The following is a 24,319-nucleotide window of genomic DNA, read 5'->3' as shown; positions in this document are numbered from 1 at the left end:
ATCGCTTTCCTTGTAGTCCCGTCCTGCGCTTCCTCATCGTAATCAGTGTACATTTTAGCGGCTCAAGCGATATTATACGTGATTCGATACAGCTAGCTCACCTTTGCGTGTAAAAACTTCATCACGATACCGCATGAAGTAAGTATTATTTACGCTTGCAAGCATTGCGCGGGTATTTTTCTTTTTGACTTCAGAGGTGATTACGTCAAGTAAATGAATTACATCGGACTTCGCACATTAGGGCACGCATCTGGCGGTAAACTAATCGCTTTCCTTGCAGTCCCGTCCTGCGCTTCCTAATCGTAATCAGTGTACATTTTAGCGGCTAAAGCGATATCATATGTGATGCGATACAAGATGCTCACCTTTGCGTATAAGAACTTCATTACTAAGCCACATGAAGCCAGTATAATTGACGCTTGCAAGCATTGTGGGGGTATAGCTCAGAGGTAGAGCGCTCGCTTTGCATGCGAGAAGCCCCGGGTTCTATCCCCGGTACCTCCAGTCCGTGAAATTACTTTTTGTTTTTGACTTCAGAGGGGGGCTACGTCAAGGAAATAAATTACATCGGATTGCGCACTTTACGGCACGCATCTGGCGGTAAACTAATCGCTTTCCTTGCAGTCCCGTCTTGCGCTTCCTCATCGTAAGAAGTGTACATTTTAGCGGCTCAAGCGGTATTATACGTGATTCGATACAACTAGCTCACCTTTGCGTATAAAAACTTCATCACGATAACGCATGAAGTATTATTCACGCTTGCAAGCATTGCGGGGGTATTTTTCTTTTTTGACTTCAGAGGTGATTACGTCAAGTAAATCAATGACAGCGGACTTCGCACATTAGGACACGCATCTGGCGGTAAACTAATCGCTTTCCTTGCAGTCCCGTCCTGCGCTTCCTCATCGTAATCAGTGTACATTTTAGCGGCTCAAGCGATAAAATATGTGATTCGATACAAGTAGCTCACCTTTGCGTATAAAAACTTCATCACGGTACCGCATGAAGTAAGTATTACTTACGCTTGCAAGCATTGCGGGGGTATTTTTCTTTTTTGACTTCAGAGGTGATTACGTCAAGTAAATCAATTACATCGGACTTCGCACATTAGGGCACGCATCTGGCGGTAAACTAATCGCTTTACTTGCAGTCCCGTCTTGCGCTTCCTCATCGTGAGAAGTGTACATTTTAGCGGCGCAAGCGATATTATACATGATTCGATACAAGTAGCTCACCTTTGCGTATAAAAACTTCATCACGATACCGCATGAAGTAAGTATTATTCACGCTTGCAAGCATTGCGAGGGTATTTTTCTTTTTTGACTTCAGAGGTGATTACGTCAAGTTAATCAATTACATCGGACTTCGCACATTAGGGCACGCATCTGGCGGTAAACTAATCGCTTTCCTTGCAGTCCCGTCCTGCGCTTCCTCATCGTAATCAGTGTACATTTTAGCGGGTCAAGCGATAAAATATGTGATTCGATACAAGTAGCTCACCTTTGCGTATAAAAACTTCATCACGGTACCGCATGAAGTATTACTTACGCTTGCAAGCATTGCGGGGGTATTTTTCTTTTTGACTTCAGAGGCGATTACGTCAAGTAAATCAATTACAACGGACTTCGCACATTAGGGAACGCATCTGGCGGTAAACAAATCGCTTTCCTTGCAGTCCCGTCTTGCGCTTCCTCATCGTGAGAAGTGTACATTTTAGCGGCTCAAGCGATATTATACGTAATTCGATACAAGTAGCTCACCTTTGCGTATAAAAACTTCATCACGATACCGCATGAAGTATTATTCACGCTTGCAAGCATTGCGGGGGTATCTTTCTTTTTTGACTTCAGAGGTGATTACGTCAAGTAAATCAATTACATCGGATTGCGCACTTTACAGCACACATCTGGCGGTAAACTAATCGCTTTCCTTGCAGTCCCGTCTTGCGCTTCCTCATCGTGAGAAGTGTACATTTTAGCGGCTCAAGCGATATTATACGTGATTCGATACAACTAGCTCACCTTTGCGTATAAAAACTTCATCACGATACCGCATGAAGTAAGTATTATTCACGCTTGCAAGCATTGCGGGGGTATTTTTCTTTTTTGACTTCAGAGGTGATTACGTCAAGTAAATCAATTACATCGGACTTCGCACATTAGGGCACGCATCTGGCGGTAAACTAATCGCTTTCCTTGCAGTCCCGTCCTGCGCTTCCTCATCGTAATCAGTGTGCATTTTAGCGGCTCAAGCGATAAAATATGTGATTCGATACAAGTAGCTCACCTTTGCGTATAAAAACTTCATCACGGTACCGCATGAAGTAAGTATAATTTACGCTTGCAAGCATTGCGGGGGTATTTTTCTTTTTGACTTCAGAGGCGATTACGTCCAGTAAATCAATTACAACGGACTTCGCACATTAGGGCACGCATCTGGCGGCAAACTAATCGCTTTCCTTGCAGTCCTGTCTTGCGCTTCCTCATCGTAATCAGTGTACATTTTAGCGGCTCAAGCGATAAAATATGTGATTCGATACAAGTAGCTCACCTTTGCGTATAAAAACTTCATCACGGTACCGCATGAAGTAAGTATTATTCACGCTTGCAAGCATTGCGGGGGTATTTTTCTTTTTGACTTCAGAGGTGATTACGTCAATTAAATGAATTACATCGGACTTCGCACATTAGGGCACGCATCTGGCGGTAAACTAATCGCTTTCCTTGCAGTCCCGTCCTGCGCTTCCTCATCGTAATCAGTGTACATTTTAGCGGCTCAAGCGATAAAATATGTGATTCGATACAAGTAGCTCACCTTTGCCTATAAAAACTTCATCACGGTACCGCATGAAGTAAGTATTATTCACGCTTGCAAGCATTGCGGGGGTATTTTTCTTTTTGACTTCAGAGGCGATTACGTCCAGTAAATCAATTACAACGGACTTCGCACATTAGGGCACGCATCTGGCGGTAAACTAATCGCTTTCCTTGCAGTCCCGTCCTGCGCTTCCTCATCGTAATCAGTGTACATTTTAGCGGCTCAAGCGATATTATACGTGATTCGATACAGCTAGCTCACCTTTGCGTGTAAAAACTTCTTCACGATACCGCATGAAGTAAGTAATATTTACGCTTGCAAGCATTGCGGGGGTATTTTTCTTTTTGACTTCAGAGGTGATTACGTCAAGTAAATGAATTCCATCGGACTTCGCACATTAGGGCACGCATCTGGCGGTAAACTAATCGCTTTCCTTGCAGTCCCGTCCTGCGCTTCCTCATCGTAATCAGTGTACATTTTAGCGGCTAAAGCGATATCATATGTGATGCGATACAAGATGCTCACCTTTGCGTATGAGAACTTCATTACTAAGCCACATGAAGCCAGTATAATTGACGCTTGCAAGCATTGTGGGGGTATAGCTCAGAGGTAGAGCGCTCGCTTTGCATGCGAGAAGCCCCGGGTTCGATCCCCGGTACCTCCAGTCCGTGAAATTACTTTTTGTTTTTGACTTCAGAGGGGGGCTACGTCAAGGAAAGAAATTACATCGGATTGCGCACTTTACGGCACGCATCTGGCGGTAAACTAATCGCTTTCCTTGCAGTCCCGTCTTGCGCTTCCTCATCGTGAGAAGTGTACATTTTATCGGCTCAAGCGGTATTATACGTGATTCGATACAACTAGCTCACCTTTGCGTATAAAAACTTCATCACGATACCGCATGAAGTAAGTATTATTCACGCTTGCAAGCATTGCGGGGGTATTTTTTATTTTGACTTCAGAGGTGATTACGTCAAGTAAATCAATTACATCGGACTTCGCACATTAGGGCACGCATCTGGCGGTAAACTAATCGCTTTCCTTGCAGTCCCGTCCTGCGCTTCCTCATCGTAATCAGTGTACATTTTAGCGGCTCAAGCGATATTATACGTGATTCGATACAACTAGCTCACCTTTGCGTATAAAAACTTCATCACGATACCGCATGAAGTAAGTATTATTCACGCTTGCAAGCATTGCGGGGGTATTTTTCTTTTTGACTTCAGGGGTGATTACGTCAAGTAAATGAATTACATCGGACTTCGCACATTAGAGCACGCATCTGGCGGCAAACTAATCGCTTTACTTGCAGTCCCGTCCTGCGCTTCCTCATCGTAATCAGTGTACATTTTAGCGGCGCAAGCGATATTATACGTGATTCGATACAAGTAGCTCACCTTTGCGTATAAAAACTTCATCACGATACCGCATGAAGTAAGTATTATTCACGCTTGCAAGCATTGCGGGGGTATTTTTCTTTTTTGACTTCAGAGGTGATTACGTCAAGTAAATCAATTACATCGGACTTCGCACATTAGGGCACGCATCTGGCGGTAAACTAATCGCTTTCCTTGCAGTCCCGTCTTGCGCTTCCTCATCGTGAGAAGTGTACACTGTAAAAAAAAAAGCTGCAGTCTACGGAAAAAACTGAAGGTAAAAAGTTGCCGGACACTTTCCGTAGAATGAAAACGGTGTGCTCCGTAGAACGGACAGTCCGTAAACCGAGGTCAGCAATTACAGAACTTGTCCGTTAAGTGATACTGGAAATAACGGACAGTCCGTAAACCGAAGTCTGCAATTACAGGACCTGTCCGTTAAGCGATACTAGAAATAACGGACAGACTACGGACAGTCCGTAAACCGAAGTCTGCAATTACAGAACCTGTCCGTTAAGTGATACTAGAAATAACGGACAGACCGTACATATATACGGTCTGTCTGTAATTGAAAAAACGGGCCTCATTTTACGGTCTGTCGGTTCTATAGAACAGACTGTAAAATGAGGCCCGTTTTATCAATTACAGACATGCTGTAACTAACGCTGTAAGACAACAGACAGTCCATAGAACGCGTACAATGTAAAGCAAGGTTTCTTGTAGCAATTACAGAAACAGCCCATTTATTGGAAATGAAGAATGGTATACTGAAGAAAAAAAATGTACCGACACTATGCAGAACTTGCGGCTATACAGTTGGCAAAAAAGGTTTGAGAGTAGATGCTTCTGCACATTTTTTTTTACACAGCATAAAAGACGCAAGATGATGGGAAGATCATATAATACAGGAAACAGCATCATCCATACTCTTTCCTGTTTCATTTCAAGTTTTACATAAAACAAATTATTGCAAACCAACTATCATAGCGCGAAGTACAGAAATTATTCAATGGTTCATAATGACCAAATGGTTTTCCTCCCGAACATAAAGATTTATATAGACTGAAACCATGTAAAAACAGTGTTCGCATGTTCCCTTCTTGCATCCACTGCTTTACTTTCGTCATGTCATTGTGTTGTATACTTGGGCTGTCAATGGCATACATAAAGCATACTTGCGCAGCTTCATGTGAACCCAACCCATCAACCAACTGCTGGTCTGAACAAAAGTTATATTTATTACAAAAAATAGATGAAGAAAAAGAGAAAAAAATTGCAGGACTAGAAGGATTCCGGAAGCTTCATTACCTGAAAAGAAATGAATAGAGTAAGTTATTAGGGCCTTCATTAGCCCCCCCCCCCCCAAATACATCAAGCAGACACCATAGGAGACACTTCCTCAGCTGTAAAGTACTAGGAAGTGCTAGCCCATAAACCAGTCTCCACGTGCAGGCACTATTTGCCACCACTGAAAAACCACCTTCCTAACTAAAAAGCGCCAGGTGTTGCCTACTGAAACCTACATGCCAAGTGCAATATCTCTTGCAATGGGGAGGGTGGGGCTGAGAACAAAACAGAAATGACATGCAGAAGACAGCATGAAGTGCAGTTGGGAGCAAAAGTCTAGAGACCATGGTATAAGCAAAAATGTAAATTTTTTGCCTAGCAAGCAATGCAGCGTGAAATAGTCAATGCATTACACTGGTCTAACAGGAGCACACAGGCCTTAGCACTTAGTGTCCACCAAGGCTGCGAAGAAAATATTTGATGGCACCCTGTGGTCTCTAGACTTGCTCACAACTGCATATATGGCATCTCATTTGAATATTGCTGCACTGTCAAACTTCAGAACCAGTACTTAATTGGTTTTCCTTAAATGGTGATGCACTTATGACATCCCCAGAAATATCAGCCAGTAAGAAGCACCCATTGCATGCAATGACCTCTGTCAAGCAGTGAAAAACAAGTACAGCCGGCCCTGTGATCACATAAAGCGAGTCAATGCTTTGAAAAAAAAAATGTGTCAGGCCTGTGTCATCACATGGTCCATTCATCCATTTAACTGATTTAGTGCATTAGCTTTAGCTAGTTCAATGCCAGTCCTTACTCATGCAGCACTGGCATGACAAGTGGTACGAGCCCAACACAATCATGCTAGTGCAAGCTAAATCTGCCTGCACGTCAAGTGTGAAACAGACAAGTGCAGACTAAGTGGAATGGACCTACAGTAACCCTTCAAAAAGGGGCTAAGTGGTTACGTTATCAGGTAGGGCATTTATTCGAGCCAACAGATGCATCAAATGGTTCTTGCTAAAATGAATAACTTTATGCCTAAATAAGAACTGCCTAAAGGGTATGGCATCTCTGTAGCTCCCACATTTTTAAAAACATTGCCGAATAAAACCCCACCTAAATCCTAAAACTGAACATTTACTTCGAACAGTTTTAACTCATTGTCAAGTCGAAGCATGGTATTTACAGCATTATAAAAATGACACACAACATGCATAAAAATGCCCCGTGAAAAAAAATTTAGATATAACCACTCACAGCTTCAACATTTCACTTGCAGCTTCCGGGCTAATGACATAATCTTGTTATGTACACTTGTCCGAGACTTCTTCCCTTGTGCTTTCGTGCCCGTTGAAGGTTGTATGTGAAATAGCAGCCTGCAAGACAAATACATTTCCTTTAATACACATATCGGGTACCATCAAAGCACTTTCTTCCTTAATGCAATCTGAGCTGCTACCGCCCGCAGGGGTTGCTCCTATGGTCACTCAGTCCCTCTCGTGCCCGAGAGGCAGCTCTTAACACCCTGTGCAACTTGCTCGAGCAGTCTAACCGCGCCAGCCGGATACTCAACACGACAAAAAACAGTGCCAGTGTATGGGTGGGGGAGGGGGTTTCATGAAAGTCACTCCACAAGCGAGCTATGAGATATGTGCTTCTCTGTACATATGTAAAAAGTCTCCCTCTATTCTCTCTCCCTGTTCATTACTCCCACACCCACTGCTGACCGTTGTTCAGGTGTCAGCCGTGCATACTAGACAGTTACGGTGCAGTCAGCAGTAAAAATTTCTTTCCTTTATTTTGAATATATATATTTCTTCAAATAAACAACCATTTAGTACTAATGCAATCTATCACCTGAATATCTCGCCTCGACCAGTTAAGTATCCATGCGTACAAACTTGTTTTATACAAAAATTAAAGGGTCATGTATGCGGCTTATACTGTGTGCCTCAGAAAACACCACGTAAAGTTTAAAAATAAAGTGGTACACTTCAGGCAGATTAGGTCAACGTATTGTCATCTCAAGTAAAACAGACCGTTTTGAAGCAGAGGAGGTTAGCTAATGAGTGACGAAAAGCTGTACAGCGTACTGAGAAACAACCAATAAAATTGTTTGCGTAGTACTTCTTTCTGGGGTCACTGAAGAAATATTGCTGAATGCTAGCACATCTAGTTTTCAGCACAGTAAAATGTTTTCGATGAATGAGGCCTGCATACCTGCCATAAAAACTGTTGACAAGAGTTTCCATTCGAGAGCTGTGCCAGGTTATCAAAACAAAGGGGCCAACGAGGCCATGGTTATTTGCTTTTTTTTCTGATTAGTGATTATCATGCACTCCACGTTATTTGAAACAAATTGAAGGCCCTGAAGTTCAGACGTGCAAGTGCACAGTGAGATTCCCCAAAAATATTTTGCAAGCTTTCTTTAGAGCCCCAGAAGTACTAAGAGCTAACATCTTGAAAACAACTTCGTTGGGTATTTCTGGGTAGATTCTACAACGTTTAAAATAAGTCTTGTACCATAATACAATATTTAAAATTTTACATAAACATAATTAGCTAACAAGACGACTCCAAAATGAAAAAGAATGAAACGTGACTGAATAAATGACAGTATCATTTTTAGTTTGGTTCAAGCACTCATGTTACCTAAATACGTGGCGGCTGCTTTAACAATTCAGTGATGCTACAGGCAAGACAAGGCCCATTAGAGCCCGCTAAAGTATGTTATACAAATGCTATCTGGCTAGCCCAAACTGCTTTGAGTCCCCTATGCTAAAATTTCATCATATCCCTTATCTGCTGGCATGAACGTATTGAACTATATCAGAAATAATGGAAGTCAAAGGAACATTAAAGATGGGTAAATATGCAAGCCTGCACTGAAGCGTAAAAACTGCTTAAAAGTAACATGTTGGTAAACTAAATAGCAGTGTCCAGTACCTTTGGAGAAACTCTAGTGTGGTTGAACCCTCCTCGGCATATGTGATATTAAACACATAATAGCACAAAAACATCAGGCAAGTTGCTTCCGTGAAGCTCAACGCTTGCGAGAAGAGGACCTCGTGGTCGCATGTCACAAAGCATTGCTTGCTGAAAATGCCACCTGTAAAAATGGAATAACAAAGCATTCAATGTGGTTAATCTCTTGGATGGTGTTAGGATGATCAGAGTAACCTACAGTACTTTCCTACAGCAATTTAACTTAACTAAATGCATCCCCACTCGGAAAATGCCATTACATAAGCTATGCCAGTGTGCATGGATGGCATTAATTTTAACAGAGTACAAGGGCACATGTGTCGTATAAAGTACTACCTGGATTCTAGTGGCAATTGAAAATGAGCAACTTCTGCAATGAATGACTTCTGCAACCATGAAGTCATGTTAATCAGTTATGATGCATACCAGAAGTTGTCACTATGTGCCAATCCAAAATAGGTTCTTCTGGGCAAATCAGTGCTGGTTCTAGAGCGTAGCACTTTACCATACAGGATATCAGTAAAGCTCAATAAGGCAAAAGAAATATTGTGTATAGCATGAAAGGCACAAACAGTAAGTGAATGGAAATGAAAGATTACAACATGCAGATCCAGTGGAGAGTGTGGTAAAGAAACACAGACATGAACGTATGCAGAAGGGTTAAAAAATACAATTTAAAAAAAAAGAAACAAATTGACATACATCAGTACATGTAGAAAATGCATCATCGATAAAATTATTGATAAGTTAGCGCTAAGCCAAGACAACGAGAATGCGTACAGCACTCTGACAATGCCTTGAGGTGCAATCCAAGCGACGACACAAATGAATTTAGATTGTGAACATCACTCAAGAGGCAATTCCAGAGCTCTACCATTAATAGAAAGAAAAAAGTATTTTGGTTTGTCATAATATGATGAAAATGGTATATATTTACCATGGCTTGTTACCAAGGGGACGCGCGCTATCACGCAGGGCGAACTCCCCCGCGCGCTATCACGGAGGGCGAACGCTCCGTGGAAAGCAAACGCGACCATTGCGCGAAAGGCCCTGGGGGTATGGCAGGGAGAGAGGGAGGCGCGGCGACACTGTGCTCCGGCACCAAAGGCGTATATTGCAACCAAGGCAGTGCAGGAGGGAGCGGGGGGCGGGGGGGGGGGGGCGCAGCTTCTACTCTGCCAACAACCGTGCTCGTACGTTAGCTGTGGCGGTCACCTGCTCCGTCTCTTATCTCCACACGGCTGTGACCTTTGTATGCGCTGTGCATTCACTGCTCAGTTTCCGTTGAAGCAATAGATCGCACGAACCTTCGCCCGCTGCGGCGGCTAAGCTTGCTGCCAGCGTTTTGACAGTCGTCTGCAGTCATTCAGTGTGATCTATTCATGTTTGCTTGTGTGCTGACACCACGCTTGTTAATTCAGTTAGTAATAGTCGAGCCTATCTCACATGCTCATTTTCCAGCCTGCGCTACACATGCAATGCTGCCCGGATCGGCAGTGCAGCGCTACAGGTGTGTATATATCCCTTCGCACCCGCACGTGCTGCCCACGGGAAGCGCTTCTCATCAACACCACCGTTTCACACGCGCCTCTTCTGTCGGTCTACTTACGCCGCAGCACACCTGCTTACTTACTAAGCTCATGTTTACTACTTGCTACCAAAGCCGCTCGCCTTACTTCGTATGACATCGCTGTGTTGCTATCGCATTCATTGCTTCGCCCTTAAGGCGAAACTGATATTTTTTGTAAAGTTTAAGAGGTTGTGGTAAAGAAATTTCAGAGTCCAACTTCCTCCAGCATGCTAGTGTTGGTTTGCCTGCTTGGATGCAAAGTGCAGCTATGGTGTCATTCCTTGTTTACTTGGTGTAAATGAATCTGAGCGCCCCATTTTGAATCTTTCCTAGTGCCAAGTTTAGGTACTGTTCATGTGGGTTCCATACTAAGCTGTCATATTGTAATATTGACCTAACCAGTGCCTTCTAAGCAGCAATTTTACTGACGGGGTAGTCGCCACTATTTTTCTATGCTGAAATCCTAGTTGCTTAAAAGTATGCGTGTATGCATCATTGACGTGAATCTCCCATTTCAATGACCTCGTTATTGTGGTGCGAAGATATTTTACCGAATCGACTCATACCACAGAGGTATTCATTAGTTGAAAATCACTTTTTTACAAGTTAGTCACACGTGGTTTTGCTTGTTTTAATTTGCATACTCCAATTGTAGCACCAAGTCGCAATGTTTTCTAGACACTTATCTGGTCATTGGCTGTTTCGACAGGACTGTAAATATAAACAGGAGACTCATTGGTGAAAAGCCTTGTTACCCCTCGTTCCATACATTAGTAGATGTCGTTAATATAGTGCAGGACCTAGTACCAATCCATGCAGCACACCAGAAAAAACACCAAGATGGTCCAATTCAGCATTATTTATGCAAACAATCGGAGACTGATTGGGCAGATAGGCTTCAATCCATGAAACAAATTTTGACACTAATTCTAACAGTTTTGAGTTTTAAGACTAGTATGATGTGTGTAAGATGTGGTCGAAGGCAATTGAAAAAAAAATCTATAAATACTATCAGGCTGAAGTCTCAAATGAATTGTTGTAGCAAGGTCGTGTATCATTTCTTGAGTGAAATCCGAGGGGTGCTTCCTAAATATTTCTGCTTTCCAATTTTCAAATGCACCTGCAAACTAATGGCCATCTTTTAGCAATAGCTGTGGTTTTCCACACACAGAAGTCTGTGTAGACAGAACTTTGAGGGATCTTTATTGTATGCTTGCAATGTCAGTTAAGCAAAACAAAAATGTACGTTGTGCATTTTGGTGCAAATATGTTCTTTCATAAATCAAGAGTGCATTATATTCAGGTGCATTTTTATTTCCTGCCTTTAAACCCGCAAAAATTGGATGCAGGTTAGGGTCGAGTAAGTACGATACTTAACTATTTTTTTTTGCCAGCTCTAACATGGTGGCAAAGAAAAAAATGCATATTGAGATGCACATAAATTGAACTCAGTATGGCTGCATTTCGCTTCTATGTGCAAAGTACTGCTTCACACAATCAAGTTCATACTTAATTGCTTCTTAACTATAAGCACTCACTACAAAAGGCACCAAGTACCATCCTACCATCTTGATTTTCTATCAACTGAGCCTGCGTGTCTTGGAACAATACAGTCGACTCCCGATAATTCGAAGTCGCTTAATTGGAAATTTCGGTTAATTGGAAGTGAAGCAGGGGTCCCGTCAGTTTTGCATGCAAACTAACAGACAAAAATGCTCGGTAATTAGAAGTTAGAAGTCTAAAATAGTGGTTAATTAGAAGTTATTTCTCAATCGGATGTCTCCACGTGATCGTAATGTTAGAGAAATTTCCTATTTTTAAAGTGAAAATCAGCTTTGCATGCCGCACGGGCATCGTTGGCATCGCAGCTGACTACAGCGCCACAGCTCATGAAGCGTCAATGTTAGGTACTGGCGTCTTCGGCATCGCAGCTGACGACAGCGCCGAAGATCATCAGGCGGCAAGGTTAGCCGCGTCACGTGGTCTTTCTGTGGCTGTTGACGTACTAGGCCTCTCTGTGCTCTCCGTTTGTTTCCTCGAGTGTTGTAGTGCGTCAGGCCTCGTTGCACAGAGGTTCCGCTTGCGGCGCGCCGCATTTCACCTGCAGTCGCGACAATGGCAACCCGCGGACCTTATCGGACGCTTGACTTGGCGACGAAAGTAAAGATTATGAAAGAAGTTGAGGAAAGAGGCATTGCCAAGCAGGACATCGCGCGAAGGTACGGCATCAAGCCCAACACTCTTTCAAACTTCCTGAAGAGCAAGCGCTCGATACTCGAAGCAGTTGAAAAAGACCAGTTCAAGATGTCTCGCAAGAGAATGCGCACCGGCGCCCATCCGGAGTTAGAGCAAGCGTTGCTCATTTGGATTAGGGAGGCACGGAGCAATCACCTTCCGCTCAGTGGCGATATCGTTGCAGCGAAAGCCTTATCGCTTGCGGCGATGTTAGGAATTGAAAACTTTGCCTCTTCAGATGGCTGGTTGACACGTTTCAAGCAACGTCACGACCTGGTGTTCAAAAGCGTGAGTGGCGAAAGGGCGTCCGTCGACCAGGAAACATGTGCGACGTGGAGAGAACAACAGCTTCGCGAATACTTGAGCGAATATAAGCCGGAAGACATCTTCAATGCCAACGAGACGGCACTTTTTTTACAAGATGTTACCCGAGAAGACATTGACCTTCAAGGACAATGACTGTGCTGGAGGGAAAAGCAGCAAAGAGAGAGTGTCCGTTTTAATTGCCACGAACATGACTGGCAGGGAGCGATGTCACCTGCTGGTGCTCGGCAAGGCCGCTAAGCCTAGATGTTTTAAGGGCGTCAAAACGCTGCCCGTCTATTACGCATCCAATAGAAAGGCGTGGATGACGTCGGAACTATTTAAAGACTGGCTACATAAACTAGATCGCAAGTTCGCATCATCTAACCGTAAGGTATTGCTTCTTGTTGATCAGTGCAGTGCCCACATGAATGTGCCGGCCTTGAGTGCCATCCGCGTCGCCTACTTGCCAGCCAACACAACATCGGTGTTGCAACCTATGGATCAGGGGATCATAAAAAATGTGAAGGTGCTGTACCGCAAGCACCTTCTCGAGCGGATGCTCTTGTGCATGGAGAGCTCCATGCAGTACGAGGTGAGCGTCCTCAGTGCTATCCACATGTTAGCGCAAGCGTGGGGCCGCGTTAAAGAAGAAACAATTGCAAACTGCTACAGGGCATGTGCTTTTAGTGCAAGTGTGGCGGGAGTTGGTTCGTCTTCTCCAGCGGGGGAAGCAGACACAAGCGAGCTCGACGACCAAACTCTTCAAGCAGCTCTCAGGGACGTCACTTTCGAAGAGTACGTCGCCGTTGATGGCACTGTTGAAACGTGCAGTGCGCTGACGGACAGTGAAATTATTTAAATGGTTCGGCCCAACGAGGCTGCTAACGAAATTGACGGGGACAACATTCTAAGTGAGCCACAACCTGCGGCTGCTGATGTAGCTGCGGGCCTTGCCATCGCGCAGCGGTTTTTTGCTGCAGAGAGCAATGCCGACGAAGCACTCGGCCACGTCTACAGCCTGCAGAACTTGCTCTCCGTAGCAAGATGCCGCAAGCAGAAGCAGACGGCAATAACCGATTTTTTTTTCAGTCATTTTTCGAATAAAAATATCCGTTTTTGTTTTTTGTGGTTAATTGGAAGTTCGTTTAATTCGAAGTTTTTCGCAGTGCCCGTGAACTTCGTATTAACGGGAGTCAACTGTAATGAGTATCGTTGATGCATTTATTGATGGTCTCACAATCTGCGAGTGAAGGGATACTGTTCATTCACATACCTCTAGACAGGGGGTGCTTGGAATAAATGCCCATGCTCAGATTGATTATTTTTTCGTAACTTCGAGTTAATATTTTCCTACAAGACGCATGCAAATACATGACAACAGTGCAAATTGAAGCCTATATGGCCATTTACCCAGTGCGATGACAGTAGGTGTGAGAGGCAGCTCTTCCAGCTTTTCTGTTATGCTTGTTCCTTCCTGAAAGAAAAAAAAAAGGGGGGGGGGGTGCGATTTGCACCAGTAGCACCAAGCACTCAGTGAACTGTTTTCCTTTCAAGACATCAGTTAGTACAGAAACAGAATGTCACCTGGTATGCTGCTGCCTATGGTGAAGTGAGCTGTTTACGCAGTGATAAAACGAAATATACAGTGCTAGTGCAATGGAAGTGAGAAGTTATGTTTACAGCTTCTGGTTCCACTTAATTTTACCCCTCAAGTGGTTGATATTAACTTGCATAATATTTCATACTACATGCTTTTACAAAAGTAACTTCGATGCCCTACACTGCAAATTGTTATAGTGCGTGCTTATATCCTAACACTTATGTAGCACAAATTGATTGAAAATTTGTGCACAATCAATGGTAGGTTGAATGCAATCAGGAGGCCACTACACAGCAGCATTTCTTTTTAGCCTCATTGCTTTGGCATTTTACAGTTATGTGAAAAAAAAATAAAGATCGAGTTTGTAAATGATTGAACAATGCTACAGCAACAGCTTTGTATATGTCATAAACATTGTTAATTTTGCACGTAATTTTCTGCTAACAATTTCACGCATCTGATTAAATTACAAGCCAAACCTTGAACATTGTGATTCCAAGGGTAGCACTGAGATTGATGATTGTTGGAGTTTTTTGGCGCAAGGGCCAGATGTGGCCAAAGAGCGCCAAGGCGATGATAATGACTTGTCAGTGGTACATGAATAGTGAATTAGAAGGTGTGGATAAAACAGATGCGGCATGGCTGTAAAGAGGCCTAAAATAGTCGCTGTAAAATGCGTAAAATCTATAGGTACTAAGAATATGGCAATGACTAATGAAGTGTGCTATGGATACGAGGGAGTACCGAGATTACGAAGTGTATTATGGAATTTGAAAGGCTACCACAGCTAGCAAAATCTAAGTGGGAAGAAAGTTCGAGGCTATGATTATGAATACTTAAGTTCAGTAGTAATGAGCAGAGGGTGAAATTTTAGGCATTAAAATGGGGGTTTTGGAGGTGCCTAGTTTAGGTGCAATGAAATCTCAAATATGCACACTAAACTATTTCGAATTACAATGCGTTCTATGCATTGATTTTGTTTAGCCCGTTTTATTATATGTAACCGACTGGTTACTTGTGATGCCTGAAAGGCAGCAAATGCATGTTATGCAAGCATTGCCGCTCGCGCCTTTGCTGGGCATAGAAAGGACACTTTGCTGTCAATCCACATATTGCACCCAACATGCCTAAACATCTCATTACACCATGACCTCAAGTATGTCTCTAGCAGTGTATTTGCATATGGTGATTGAGTACTGCATTGGAACAGTCTCGTAGCTTATTCTCTTAACCAAACTCACCTGCTTGCTGGAAAGAAAACGTGCCTCCCCACCGCTTTTCTGCAATATTTGTGCCCAATACATTGCAAAACGTAAAAAGACATGCACCGATAGAACAGCGACTCTACCGCACATGACATCAATTATTTGTAGCAATCTCAAAAAACTTAGCCGTCAAATGACAATTACATTCTGGAGAGCTACCATCAGGAGTAGGACAATGTTTTCATGTCAGTACTAAGGAGGAAACAAAGTAATAAAATGCGACTTACTTCAAAAACTTGGAAAAGCTGCCTTTCATTTTCCTTAAAGTAGGCACACAGAAGTGGCATCAGTGCTTCTTCCGATGCCTTAGCATTGCCTCTTTTTTGTTGTTCTTCAACTTGAAAAATCAAGTACATGGTGTCCTTCTTCAGCACAGGTGCCAAGTGCTTATGCAGCAGCGGTGCACATGCTGCCATGTTTTCCTCAAACACAGCCTGAAACAAAAATAAAACACTCACTAAGATACACGACCCCCACATATGCATGTGTGCTGCAAGCAAAATATGACAGTTAAAAATGTACGATTCCTTGTGTCTCATACGTAATCTGTTTTTCGAGAAGGAAATGCCTAACCAACGTTTACATTTGGAAAAAAGTTCGCACACGTCTGCATCAGAAAAAAATGGGGTTATTCAGGAAAAGAATTGTTATTTAAAAAGAACAAATCACAATTTGATAAAATTCACAGTTGCAATTTTATGAGCAAATGTCATTGCCCATCATGTATAATATTCCATGCAGGTACGGCAATGTTTTGTCATGATACAAAAACCAATTTAATAGCTCAAAACCTGGAGAAAAAAAAGTTGAAAAAAAGCTAGAAAAGCACATCACAGAACATTTTTTTATAATTTGATAATTTCCTTGATTGAACGTAAGCAACACTATACTTTTATGTTAATTTGTCTTTTGTGAAGTCTTTAGGATACTTATGCAACCTAAGAATGGCTTCCGCCTTTTTCAAAAAAGGTTTATTTCTGCTGCTGTCATTTGATCTTGCAACATGGCATGTTTATTGTAACGCCAGTGCTTTTATCGTGCAACATATTCATGACAGTGATAGCGCTAAGAGACTTTATGGCTTGTAAAAACACTTCGTGCTAAGTTCTTCTAGCAAGTAAAAATAAGCTCCCCACAGAAAACGCATATATCATGCTGTATCATTTTCAGGTTAACAAAAAAGCAAACCCGCTCAAAAATTTTCGTGCAGTCATTCAAAGTGCAAAAATTTCTCAAAATAAACTGTTTACTAGCTTTTTCTCATGTTACACATTCAACTTATGTCATACATTGAAAGAAGAATTAACTTAAAATTATTTCCAATGTTACAATTTGTTTTTTTTGCTAGACATGACAGATTACAAGTAAATATGCCATGATATTTTTTATGCTATAAACTATGAAAATGTTCAATGATTACCATATACAGGGTGTCCCAACCTACATGCAGTACCATTTAAAAATATGCAAATACCACGTAGCTGGACAGAACCAAGGTAACGTTGTTTGCCATCGCTTGGAGATACTCAAGATTTTGTTGCATTCTGCCTAATTACATAATTAGTCTCAAACTTCTCGAATATTATAATTCAATGAAAAGTGCTAACGAGAATATTGTGGAGCAACATCAATTGCCACGCGAGACTGGACGCTCAAGGTACTTTGCGTGTATTTGTTGGCTTCATTCACGCTCGGAAAAACACTTACGTAGCACGTATTGAGCAACAAAATGCTGTATCAGTTTTTCCATGTTGCTCTACAATTCTCATTGACATGTTTTGCCTAACTATAATATCTGAGAAGTTGATTAATTAAGACTAATTATGTAATTAGGCAGAATGCAACAAAATAATCTTGAGTATCGCCAAGCGATAGCAAACAACCTTGGTTCTGTCCAGCTACGTAGTATTTGCATATTTTTAAACCTTACTGCACGATAGTTGGGGCACCCTTTATAATACAACATACGGTAAATGGTTAAGCCATCAAATGTGTTCAATATGCATGCGTGTAGTGCAGCCTTGATTTATCAACTACTTAGCTTACCCTTTAAACTACAACATTCATTCCTGATCACAATAAAATGTCAGTGCTTGCCTTTACATCCTTTCCAAGGAGCTTGTCAGAATGTTGGTAGAAAAATGGCCTTTTGAATAGAAGAGGCCACTCTTCCTTCACTTGGGTTGTGGTTGGGAATGGATCACTGTTTACAAAGTTTCTCTGTTCCGGATATGTTTCCCCCATATATAAAAGTGCCACAGGCACATTGACATCTGTAGTGTCGTGCAATAGCACCAGGTGCCGCCACTCATCTGCGATTATCTGTTGACGCCAAGATGTGGCGCCACACTCGATATAGTATGTATATAGGGACAGACATCCTTGAATAAAGGGCTCCCGTTCGTCTGGGCTACGATGTGTGGTGTGGTGCATCGTTCGGCCGCACCGTCCGGCCGACATAACAAACTGGCGACGAGGATGCTACCCGGAATTTCGCCGCCGCCGCCGTTCCTCGTTTCACCAGGCACGCCCGCCATCCCCTGGCCGCGATGGCTGCGCCTGTTTGAAAACTTCACGCTCGCCTCTGGAGCGTCTGAGCTATCGGCGGCCCGCCGCCGAGCCCTCCTTCTGCACTGCCTCGGACCTGAAGGACAACGAATTTTCGACGCCCTGCCACCGCCACCACCATCGAACGCCCCAGACCACCCGCCCGCGCATCCGAGTGCGGGAACCGCCCCCCTTCAGACGGTTACGCCTTCTGCAACCACCGCTGCAGTTGGAACGACAGAGATCAAACAAGCCGATGCCGAGCTCGCACAGCCACCGGACGAGTACGACGCAGCTGTTCAAGCCCTGGCTCGACACTTTTCCGCTACTTGCAACGTACGCGTCGAGCGACATCGCTTCCGTGACCGTCGTCAACTGCACGGTGAGCCGATATCGGAGTTTGCTCTTGCGCTTCGCGAACTGGCTTCGTCATGCAACTTTGCCGCGCAAGCGGATACAAATCTGTGCGACCAGTTCGTCGCCGGGGTCACATGCCCGCGCCTACGGGAGCGGCTATTGCTCGAGGGTGACGCGCTCACGTTTGACCGCGCCGTGGAGATAGCGCTTCTTCGCGAGCAAGTGCAGCGCGAATCCGAAGCTCTCGGAACAGCCCCTGTGGATCGAGTAGTACCACAACATAACCGCGGACGCAACCCGACAGGCCGTCGCAGACATGTACGCCAGTCCAGCAGTACCGACCGACGTAGTACGCCTAGCTCTTCGCGCTCCGGCTTCGTTCGTCCGCCTGCGCCGGAGATTGCTAGCACCGTCGTCCCGTACTCCGTAAACACAAACGTGTGCGGCAACTGCGGCGCACAAAACTGCCAGCCGTCAGCCTGTGCAGCCCGCGGTCGAGCCTGCTTCGCGTGCGGCCGCCGAGGCCACTTTCAACAGTACTGCCGAAATTCGCGTCGCGGACGTGGAAGACGCCCGGCTCGAGTTGCCGAAATCGTTTCAGAGGAAGACGCTGAGAGTGTCGTGAATATTTTACTGTTCACGCTGAGAAGCGTACGGGCGTCTACGTTGATGTCGGGGTTCAACCTGTTGCTCTGGCATCACGCCCGTGCGTCATAACATTCTTAGTGGACACTGGCTCAGCTGTGTCGATAATGGGAGAACATAACTTTAGGAGCCGGTTCAGAGACCAAGTTGAGCTGAAAAAGTCGCAAATACGTTGCTGGATTTTTCACGTCGGAAAATTCCTGTGCATGGCCAGTTCACCCGCCCTCGTAACGTACAAATCAGAAACGGCTGTAGTAACGTTTCACGTTACACCAGGTGGAACATCACTCATGGGTGTTGATGCTGTAAAAGCTCTTGGTCTCCAGATTGTAGGCACAGAATTGCGCTTGCCTTAATATGCCGTTGAACCGAACGTCGACACAAAAGGCCCCAAAATCCTACGCCCCGAAATGCGTTCGCAGAACACAAACAAGTTGTCTCCGCCCACCACGAAGCCACCACCTGGGTCCACCCAAGTTTGGTATGCCTACTTCATTATGGGCCAAGTTCGAACACTTGTTTTCACCCGAGCTAGGACTTGCCAAAGGTGTCCAGCATCGGGTCAAGCTCAAACAGTCGGTAGCTCCTGTCACGCAGAGCTCAGACGCCTACCACTTTCAGTGCGAGAAGCAGTCAGCGACGAGCTGAGGAACCTACTTTCTGCTGATGTCATTGAATGCGTAAATGCGTCAGAGTGGGTTTCCCCTATTGTTGCAGCTCGCAAGAAAGATGGCAGCATTCGCATCTGCGTGGACCTCCGCGAAGCTAACAAAGCTGTGGTGGTCGACAGCTTTCCCCTGCCACACACAGAAGAGTTGCTGCATGCCCTGAACGGTGCCCGTTACTTTTCTAAGTTGGATTTGGCCTCCGCATACTACCAGGTTCTGCTTCATCCAGACAGTAGAGATATTACAGCGTTCATAACGCACGATGGCCTTTTTCGATTTAAGAGAGTATGTTTCGGCCTAGCCTCAGCACCAGCAGCATTCCAGCAACTCATGACGTCAATTCTACAGGGATGCAAAGGCGTTCTCTGCTACCTGGACGACGTCATCATCTTCGGCAAGTCGGAGAAAGAGCACATGCGGAACTTAGAGGAAGTCCTGCAACGAATTTCACACGCTGGGCTCAAGCTAAATGACAAATGTGTTTTTCAACACATCCGAACTCTCGTTTCTTGGTCACCGCGTTAGCGCCGAAGGAGTAGCACCCCTTCAGACCAAAGTTGACGCCATTGTTCACGCTGCCACCCCTACAGATGCTGCAAGCTCCGGTCGTTCCTGGGACTAGTAGAATACTATGCTAGATTTGTTCCACGCCTAGCAGAGGAAGTGGAGCCCATGCGCAGACTTCTTCGTAAGGACACTCCTTTTATCTGGGACACTGCTGCTGAGAACAGTCCTTACAAGAGTAAAGAACCTCCTAGCCTCCCACAGGGTACTACAAATGTTCGATCCAGCACTTCCCGTCATTGTGGCCACCGATGCATCCGCATAGGTTTAGGTGCGGTACTGCAACAAGTTGATGGTCGGCACATTCGAACTGTGGCATTCGCGTCACGAACATTGACGGAAGCAGAACGGAAGTACTCGACTGGTGAACGTGAGGCTCTAGCTTGCTTGTGGGCTCTAGAGAAATGGCATGTGTACCTATGGGGTCGTCCAGTTACTCTGCAAACGGATCACCAAGCTCTAGTAGCCCTGCTTTCTTCTCAAGGCACAGGACAGCGACCACTCCGCATAGCAAGATGGACTGCACGGTTACTGCGGTACAACTTCACGATGCAGTACAGGCGTGGTGAGCACAACAAGGTAGCTGATGCCTTGTCCCGGCTACCTCTTCCAGACACTGAAGGTGGCCCCGAGTCAGAAGAAGAAATAGTGTCTCTGGTAATGTGTGTACATCACGATGAACTGAAGCATGCAACCGCGGAGGATAGCACTCTCCAAGACGTTGCCCGTTACGTACAGACATCGTGGCCGCCACGCAAAAACCTGGCACTTAACCTGACTCCCTACTATGAAGTCCGAAAGGAGTTGACAGTGGTTGATGGCATACTCTTGCGTACTGAGCGCATCGTAGTCCCCGCCAAGCTCACAGCCACTTTTGTCCAGCTGGCTCACGAATCACACCCTGGTATCGTGAAAACCAAACAACGCCTACGAGAGAAGTATTGGTGGCCAGGGTTAGACAAACACGTTGAAACAACTATCCGCAGTTGTGCCATTTGTCAGAGCGCGGACAAAAGTGCCAAGAACTCGCCCACACCACTGCAGCCAATCCCTCTTCCTGACAAACCTGGACAAGATAGCTATTGACATTGTTGGTCCCTTCGAGCGTGCACCTACAGACTGCAGATTCGTCCATTTCAGTAGTTGACTATTTCTCAAAATGGCCAGAAGTGGCTTTTTGTGCTGATGTTCCCTCCCGCACGGTGACGAAGTTTCTACTCTCACTCTCGCACGTGAGGGTTACCCGACAGAGATAGTGTCTGACCACGGCAGACAGTTCACATCGAGGGAATTTGAATCCTTCCTTGAAGACCGTGGAATCAGGCACATCTTTTCTGCCGTATACCACCCACAGGCAAATGGTCTAGTGGAAAGATTTAATCGGGTACTGAGTCGTACATTCAACTGGCCCTGCTGGAGCAGCGCCCAGTGAAGGCAACTGTGACTGAATACTTGGGAGTATACAGAGCCACCCCTCACAGCACCACCGGTCTCTCACCGGCCGTTCTTCTACATGGCCGACACATGAGAACATCGCTGGATGTAATTGGTCAGCCTACGGCCGACTTCAGCACAAATCCATCGCGGGAGATGAGCGTGCTCAGGAAAAGAGTCGCAGAGCATCAACGGAAGAGCAAGGCCTACGCTGATCAACGGCGAGCTGCTAGGGTCCCAAGTTCCAAGTGGGCACCTACGTACGAGTGAAAAAACCAATTCCCGGACCAAAGGGCACTCCAAGTTATGGACCACCATTGAAATCCTCAAAAGAATCGGCCGCTGGTCTTTCTGTCTGGAAGACGGTCGAACCTGGAACGCTTCGCAGCTGTCAGCGGTACCAAAAGAGGCATCGCCAGAGCAAGGAACTAACATAGACATCTCTGGCGCGCACGACATGCCCCCGTGACAGACTGTCACAGGAGAGATGTACCATCGAAGACTTGGATCACTACGCCTGCTGGTCCGCATCAAACGCAGGAAGCGAGTTTCCGCTGATCAACTTGCGTCTCCCTCACGCCCTGTACCACTACCCGTGCCGCCGAGCCCACCACAGCCGCAAGGTTCGCAACCGCATACCCGGCTTCAGGCTCTCGCACGGTGGAGTGCAGTGTGGTAGAAGGCAATGACTCGATGCCGAGCCACCGCCTGACCGGCCAAGGAGAAATCGCAGACCTCCAGTGCGCTTCCAAATTACGTGCAGTGATTTGACAGCATGAGTGTTCACACAGATAGTGACTGTTTTGTGATTTCTGTGTACAGACAGTGACTGCAATTGTGATTGCTTTGTGCGGACTGGACTTTCTAATGATTCATACGTTTCCTTCCCGGAGGGAAAGATGTAGTGTCGTGCAATAGCACCAGGTGCCGCCACTCATCTGCGATTATCTGTAGACGCCAAGATGTGGCGCCACACTCGATATAGTATGTATATATAGGACAGACATCCTTGAATAAAGGGCTCCCGTTCGTCTGGGCTACGATGTGTGGTGTGGTGCATCCGTTCGGCCGCACCGTCCGGCCGACATAACAACATCTTTCAAGCTCTTCCTACCCTCCTGCTTCAAGAAATTAATTTTTTCTTCAATGTCCTGTGGATGCTCCAAATTTCTCGCGGTTGCCAATCAATGCATCCATAGGACCACTTTTTGCTTCTTTGGTGTTTCTCTCGTTAGAAGGCGAGGCTGGCTGCTTTCCTCGGTAGATGTTCTCGCGACTGTTTTCCAGTTGTTGGAAAAGAGAGTCGTAACCTCTACCGAGGAGGTGGCCACCTATTGCCTTGTCTTGCAGTGCGCTGGGAAATTTCAGCACTATGGCTGACTACAGACTTGATGAGTTCCCGCCTTGGCCTCGAACAGAATTTTGTTAGCTGGTCAACAGTGGACCTCACCAATTCCCTCCTCTCTCTTGGAGGAAGAGGTCCGTTAGCTTCAAGGGCAGTTTGCACACTTACTGGCAATCTATCAATTTCAAGCTTAAATTGAGTGTTTGCACTGTGGAAGGTTTCCACTAGATCTCTAGCCCGGAGCTGCCTGTAGGAGTGAAAAAAATTCTCTATCATACGTGCAAAATAAAACACTGAATTCAAGTAAAGTGATTTTACCTGGCAATGCAAGACAAGTTGTGACAAGTAGCTTTTTTCATCAATAAGGCTACATGCTTTTGAATGGGCAGCCTCGTGTTTGTTATTTCTATCTAGATAAAGAAATGCACTTACTGTAATTAGAATTCGATTTTGATAAATATTTAGCAAACGCGGCAACACTGGTCTCCCGTCGGGTATTCAAGGTGTATTTGCTACCAAAAAGAACATGTGAGCCTAGCAGTCACTTCAGTGCACACTACTATTACTGTTTTGTTACACTGCTAAGCGTAAACAAGTTTATTGGCCTAGTCATGCCAGTGAAACAACTTGCAGCTCCTATTCCTTCCTTGTAAGAGTTTTGGACTTGCGCACGAGTTAAAAAAACCAGATTGTGTAGTTAAAAATCAATTCGGGTAACTGATTAAAAATAAAGTACCTGGAACGCCTGGTCAACCTGGAATTGGTGGAATACTTCCGCCACATGATACTCTCTCTTCAAGTGGAAGTTCTTCCAATACGTCCTTGAAGATGTCTTCATCTAACTGAGTCCAGTCTCTCAAGAAAACCTGTAGAAAACAATATGAAACAAGTAATATTCACAGTGTTCTCCAACAGCTCCTTGTAAGCAGTACTAGGCTCTCCAACGTCACGCCAATGTTGTAACACAGTGCATAGATTGTCTGATGCCATACAGCAGCATACTACTACAGTCTGCTGTAGATCACAAACTACTGTTACAGTAGAAAGTGGCTTGCTACTTATGGCAACTGAATGCCATGCAGGCACACATGACAATAGCTGGCTGCGTTTTATGCCTTTCACTTGTATGCCAGGCTCCCTGAGGCTAACAATTTCTTCTGAATAGGCATTTTTTTTATCAAAGTGAATGGATGCTTTTAGGTTCTTGCACTTAGTTTCTCCTGTTTCCAGGTAAACATGGCCAGCTGAGCAATCTTTCACAGAAGCTAGCTTCCCAATGTCCTGATGTTTCAGAAAGGAAAAATACTCACTT

The 24,319-nt window shown here is 44.8% G+C and overlaps 1 protein-coding gene and 2 non-coding genes across 3 annotated transcripts; all 3 read left to right on the top strand.

The window, feature by feature from the left end:
• The first annotated feature begins 432 nt into the window (after nucleotides 1-432).
• Trnaa-ugc (transfer RNA alanine (anticodon UGC)) lies at nucleotides 433-504 on the top strand. Its single transcript has one exon. It is a non-coding gene; the product is annotated as a tRNA-Ala (tRNA).
• A 2,905-nt stretch (nucleotides 505-3,409) lies between these two features.
• Nucleotides 3,410-3,481, top strand: Trnaa-ugc (transfer RNA alanine (anticodon UGC)). Its single transcript has one exon. It is a non-coding gene; the product is annotated as a tRNA-Ala (tRNA).
• A 9,216-nt stretch (nucleotides 3,482-12,697) lies between these two features.
• LOC125941724 (tigger transposable element-derived protein 4-like) lies at nucleotides 12,698-13,441 on the top strand. The gene has a single exon (XM_049659538.1). The coding sequence runs from the start codon at nucleotides 12,698-12,700 to the stop codon at nucleotides 13,439-13,441; it is 744 nt and encodes a 247-aa protein (XP_049515495.1).
• Nucleotides 13,442-24,319: the final 10,878 nt, after the last annotated feature.

This window comes from Dermacentor silvarum, unplaced genomic scaffold (assembly GCF_013339745.2).
Source record: "Dermacentor silvarum isolate Dsil-2018 unplaced genomic scaffold, BIME_Dsil_1.4 Seq13509, whole genome shotgun sequence".
In the NCBI taxonomy this organism is placed as follows: domain Eukaryota; kingdom Metazoa; phylum Arthropoda; class Arachnida; order Ixodida; family Ixodidae; genus Dermacentor; species Dermacentor silvarum.
This window is presented reverse-complemented; position numbering and strand designations above follow the sequence as displayed.